General features: G+C 43.0%; 1 protein-coding gene across 1 annotated transcript in view; it reads right to left on the bottom strand.

Moving 5' to 3' along the window:
• Nucleotides 1-322: 322 nt before the first annotated feature.
• Nucleotides 323-6,000, bottom strand: part of vwa8 (von Willebrand factor A domain containing 8) — a 73,893-nt gene continuing 68,215 nt past the window's right edge. The window contains exons 41-45 of the mRNA XM_011489452.3: nucleotides 5,081-5,206; nucleotides 4,514-4,672; nucleotides 2,177-2,275; nucleotides 1,703-1,941; nucleotides 323-1,344 (exon numbers count right to left, since the gene is read on the bottom strand). Coding sequence (XP_011487754.1) covers nucleotides 1,236-1,344; nucleotides 1,703-1,941; nucleotides 2,177-2,275; nucleotides 4,514-4,672; nucleotides 5,081-5,206 — 732 coding nt within the window. The 3' untranslated portion in view covers nucleotides 323-1,235. The remainder of the gene's footprint in view (nucleotides 1,345-1,702; nucleotides 1,942-2,176; nucleotides 2,276-4,513; nucleotides 4,673-5,080; nucleotides 5,207-6,000) is intronic.

Here is a 6,000-nt window from a genome sequence, read left to right as displayed (position 1 = left end):
AACAAACAAAGACTGAGAATTCTGGATTTTTATTCATCAAACTTAACCTCAGCTATATTGTAATGTTTTATTCTAATTTATTCTTAAGAAGTCAAAGACTACATTTAACGTTAATTTCTCTATATGTCCTGTAAAAATAACATGTTTGTTTGGGTTTGCCTCTCATCTGTTGAATTCCTTTCATCTTAGTTCTTGTAAGTGATAAACTGTGAGTTGTCTCTCATTTCAGATGAAAAATAAAATATTCCTAAATAATTTTATTTGAACATCATATCAGGTTTAAAGCAATACTTGATAAATCCTAACAAAAAAAACAGTCCACGGTAGAGCAGCAGAGTTTTATTAAATAAAATATTAGCACTGATGATAAACAAGGCAGGAAGAACATAGTTATTTAGTTCAAACTTTGTACATTACTTTTAAAAATTATTCTATTTTCAAATCAACATTTTAAACATTTACATAAGCTACTCTGTTCAAATCTGATTATGTTGTTATGGAAATGACATGTCTCTGAAACTGGCAAATAAAAATGAAGGCAAACCGGCTCACCCTGCTGGTTCTAATCTAAACAGTAGCAACAGATGAGACGACAATCAATAACAATGATAAGGTGATTGATTTCAGCCCAGAGCAGCGAGGCGTGAAGGACAAACATGATGCAGGCGGGTCAATGCTGCCCCTTTATGTGAGGGCGGGGCTGCATGCCGACACAGTCTTGGGGGGGGGGGGGGGGGGGGGGTCCAGGTGGGATCTCACTTATTCACACTTGCAGAATTTTAGAGCAGCTGAGCTTCGTGTCCTCATGGGAGTCTCAGTGTTTTTGTCATGAAGCTCAACGGAAGTTTGAAATAAGTACAACCCTGTCAAGTTCATGGCTCAACCTGCTGGAAAACCCAAATACATGTGACTTTATTAGCTTAGCCAACTATACCATTCAAAAGGACGGGTAAGCTGCGTCTGATCCTCTGAGACTGCAGGCATTTATCGTTACCTCACCACCGTCTGTGGGTTCAGTCATCCTGAGCATCATCACAAGTTGTTGCAGGTTTACATTGCCATGGTGGACACCCCCCTACTGGAGCTGTTTCATCTCCTAAAAGTCAAAATACCTACATTGCCTGACTCGGATGCAGCTATACTGAACAGTTTGATGCTGATTAGAATTAACCACATGCAGAGTTTAGCTGCTGCCTGGATCGAACTTGTGGGGTTTTCTACTGCGTGTGGGCTTGTCAGACACTGGACAGCATTGTTGATGTGAAGATTTGCTGCAGTATTTGGGGGATCTGCTTGGTGTCCATGGCAACAAATGATCTCCCGGCTGGAAGGGTCCTCTGGAGTCTGAAACGGAAACAAAGAAGTGACTTCAGCTTCAAAGTTGTGGCCCCGACCCATGAACACAGAACAGTTTGTTCATAGAGAAAACAAGTAAAAAACAAGTTTAATTTTAGAAAACGGCATCAACATGAAATAAGAACGTGGAACTGAAAACCAGGCCCGTCCAATCAGAACTACTGAAATGTATTTATTGCTTTTTTCAGTACACTGTGTTTTATCTAAGAAAAATTTCCCAGTCTTTAAATTCCAAGTATTTTTACTCTTCCACTGTATTTTTTGATGATTTTATGACTCTAACTTTATTTTCTAGTCTTTCCATCACCAGAGCTCTACCTACATCACTCTGCTTCCCCCTCCTTACCTTTCAGCTTGATCACCAAGGGAGCCAATGAAGATGGCAAAGGCATTGATCTGAGGATCAGATGTCAAGACCTGTGCGAATCTCTCTGGCTGAATCCCGTAGCGCTCCAGGTTTGCGTCACTCAACACCACCACAAAGTGCTCATCCGCCTCCTCTCGTGCCAGCTCCTTAATGCTGGCCTCTGTGGCCTCTAGGGTGTAGTCGCCGCTCATGCAGAACTGGGAATGGGCGTGCATGGTCTGCAGGTTGAGGCAGAGGCAGAACAGATGAACTTACAGCAGATCTTACATTTCTAATTTTACATTCCTGTTTATTTAAATTTGAAGTTTTTTTTTTTTTTTTTTTAGAAACTTAAGTTACACATTAACTAATGAGGATATTTAGACTTCTAAAGATCCCAAAAGCTCAAATGTTTCCAGTATGTTTTGTTTGATTCATTACGGTTGGTTGACTGGAGTGAGAATGCATCTGTACCTTGAGGACTTTGAGCCTCTCCTTGTTGTTCTTTGGGACTTTGTTTGTCGTGATCAGAGGAATGTCAAAGCCGTCACCTGAGTGGCCCACGAGGTCGTACTGAAACACAATACAACACAAGGACTGTCTTACTACCATAGAAATATCAAGTGGACAGTTCACACTAACCATTGGAATCTGGTGCAAAACGTTCTAAAAAAAAAACCTAAGCTCTCCTGCTCACAAGAGAGTGGAGTGACACAGAACTCTCCAACATTGATCAATCATTCTGAACCACCTTTCCTTTCCTTATCTCTTAGAGATCCTGACAAGTTTATATGAGCACATCTGGTTTTTGGCCCATGACAGCATCTGCATACATCTGCTTGACCTCATATTGGCACACGTTACAAGTCCAGTTGTTTCGTTATTACACACTTGATGTATATCACAAAGTGCAACAAAAATGAAGTCAGACTCGTGAGAAAGTCCTGGTATGAATGTGTCTCTGTTGGGTGTTCAGTATCAGACCAGACAGAGTAACACTTCACAGTAAAGACACACCGTCTTTCATTTTTAACGCAGTCGTGTCCCCATGAGCCTCCTCCTCCACTTCATCATGTCTCACGAGCCACTTCATCTCTACTTTTAGGGAGACAAGTCAACTTTGTCAACTCCTTGTTACTGATAGCAGCTGTGGCGACAGGTCAGTCAACGCTTTATGCAGTGAAGGTTCATGTTTGTTACATGAATCAATTGTGAAATTGCCATTTTTTTTCACCACACAAAGGTCATCAGAATCAGAATCTTTCATTGTCATTATGCAGTGAACAATGACATTTTTTCCAGGAGCTCTTTTCCAACAATATTGAAAATACTATATCAAAAAATAATACATAAGACTGTACAGTAGAATGGGATGAATATTGCACACATGACATGAATATTGCGTACTTGTTTTAAAGTGCAGCCAGAACATTGTCAGCTCAGCTATGATTAGTTGTGATGTGGGTTATGTTAAGTCTGGGGAGAGGGGGAGTGTCGTTGACACGGTTGTGTGATGTGTGTGTGTGTGAGTGGGGGGGGGGGGGTGCGGGGGGGTGGAGGACCTCACAGCTCTGGGGAAGAAGCTGTTTCTCAGTCTGCTCGTGTGGGTTCTGATGCTCAACAGTTGATGTCCTGGGTGGTTGGGGTCTGCAGCTATACGACCAGCCCTCCGTCGGACCCGGCTGTCGTACACTGGCATTGGCAGTGTAATACCTTAGCCACATGCACCCGTATGGGGGTTGACCCTAATTTCCTAATTTTTTAAAGCCAAGTTGTGCACAAGGAGCATGCACTTACGGTATCTCTTGAACAGCACCATGCATTCCGTGCACAGCATGCTGGTTTGGGGGCATAAAAAAAGGAAAAATTCGTATGACACACCTGCGTCTCACCTACTTCTCCCTTATGTGTTGTCTAAGTGTTCGCTTCTTCTGCTACAATCCCCAGCTTTCATGTGCCAGTCCAAACCGTGGGTAAATGCTGGGGCTCTTTATCCGGACAATCCAGAACAGGAAGCACACAGACTTTCATAGAGCTGCCCCAACCATGATAGGCCCTCACCATTTGTACAACCGTGTCCAGCAACACATGCATGAAACCAGAACATGTGAAAGAGCAGCTGGATTTCATGAAAAAGAGTGCAGAAGACTGATACTGACTGGTGAAAATCTTTGCTGCATTGATGGAATGAGATTTTCTGGTGTATGGCACTGACAAAACAAGGCTTGTTAATTCCATACCTGCACAGTCTTAAACTGAACTCTACCCTTTAAGATTTCAATGCTCCCGTCTACACAGCCAGGTTTTTCAAAGAGTAGAATCTGGCAGAGCAGAGGAGTAGTGGCCTACTAGCAGTCCTGACCTCGAACCTTGTTGAACGGATCAGCTAGGGCACCAGCATGACCAATAACATGCTGGTCGAAGAATGCAATGCCATGCTACAGTGCTGTGTGAGGTTCTTCCACTAACTACTGAGGCTCCTTTAGGTTAAATGAATAAAAGTTTTATGGTGCAGCTTTTGAGCTCTGATGTGCTAAACTCTAAACTCCACAGTAGTTTTGAATGCATTGAAGCCTCTCCAGAGAGATAAGGTAACAGTGGCTCCTCTGAATATCATGTTACACCCTCCAAAAGAAAACATTTGCTGATACAAGTACCTGACTGCAACTTATCCATTTAAATTCCTGTGAAGCAGTGAGGGTGGACTTGGTAATGCTTCCAATGTTTATGTTTTCTCTGTTTGCTTTATGCTTTCATTGTAAAGTCAATGACAGTTTGAAAAGCTCAGGGTGTAAGAAATGACAGTCTCACCTTGAACTTGTGCTCATAGTTTTCCAGAGCCTCCATGACCATGCATACAGCTTCCATGGAGCGTTCCAGTCGTCCATCCACACCATTGAAGCGATACATGCTCCCCGACACGTCTACCAGCACCCGCAGACGCTTTGGCTTCTGCTGTGGACTGCCCAGCTGCAAGCACGTTTTGATGACTTTGCTAAAGTTGTCTTAAAGAATCACTCAAACCAGAGCCAGGTTTTTCAAACCAAAGCAATTAAGTTGTTAAAACCTTCTCACCAGGCTAAAAATATGCAGAATGGAAAGCTAAATATGTCACAAATACAAAGCAGGCATAAAGCGGTCAACGTGTTTGTATGATTAGTGTGGGAACCATCTCTGTGCTGCGTGCATGTGGTCTGTGACGACACAGGAAGGACTAGAAACTGTGTGTGAGGAGAAATGAGAGTGGAATAACATGTACTACTGGAATGTACCATATGATGGTTGAAAATATATGTGAATGAATTTAGAGGTTTACTGGAGAATAGTAAACTGGGTTCTTGGAGGAAAACATACACAAGTACATATGAAGACACAGACCTCTGGATCCTGCTCTGCTCTGCGTTTATAAATGGCCTTCTCTCCTGTTAGTCCGTCAATGATTTTAGTGTCATCCAGTTCTCCCAGCGCTTGGTTCTTCAACCACTGACGTTCCTTTCCTTTAGCCTGAAATACAGACACACAGAATCTCTAAGAAGCTGTTGTGAAACAGTGGGACCCTGACAAATAAATGCTAGAATTAAAAAAAAAAAAGAAATCATACAACAACAACAAATCTAGAAATCACAACAAACATTTTGTTAATCCACCTGTTTTCTGAAATATTGTTGTTTTAGTTCTTGAACCCTTAGAAAATGAATCCAACTAAATGAAGTCAATTCAGTCATTTCCGTCTTCCTCTGCTTAGCTGGGACCGGGTCGCGGGGGCAGCAGTCTAAGCAGAGATGCCCAGACTTCCCTCACCCCGGCCACTTCCTCCAGCTCCTCTGGGGGGACCCAGAGAAGTCCCCAAACCAGCCATGACATGTAGTGTCTCCAGCATGTCCTGGGTCTTCCCCGGGGCCTCCGCCCAGTGGGACATGCCTGGAACACCTCCCCAGGGAGGCGTCCAGGGGGCATCCGGACTACATGCCCGAGCCACCTCAACTGCCTCCTGTTGATGTGGAGGAGAAGCGGTTCTACTGCAAGCTCATTCTGGGTGACCCAGCTTCTCACCCTATCTCTAAGGTAATGCCCAGACACCCTAAGGAGGAAGCTCATTTCAGCCGCTTGTATCCTCGTTCTTTCGGTCATGACCCAGTGAGTCATTTTTTCATAATACGGACATTGCGCTGAATGGGTCTTAGTCACAAAATTTGTCTAATGTCTAAAACGTGATTATTTTATTACTTAAAGCACTTTGAGTATCACAAGTTGGAAAAGTGCTTTACAAATAAAGTTTGATTTGATGACCTTTTTTT

Source organism: Oryzias latipes, chromosome 21, assembly GCF_002234675.1.
Source record: "Oryzias latipes chromosome 21, ASM223467v1".
Taxonomy (NCBI): domain Eukaryota; kingdom Metazoa; phylum Chordata; class Actinopteri; order Beloniformes; family Adrianichthyidae; genus Oryzias; species Oryzias latipes.
This window is presented reverse-complemented; position numbering and strand designations above follow the sequence as displayed.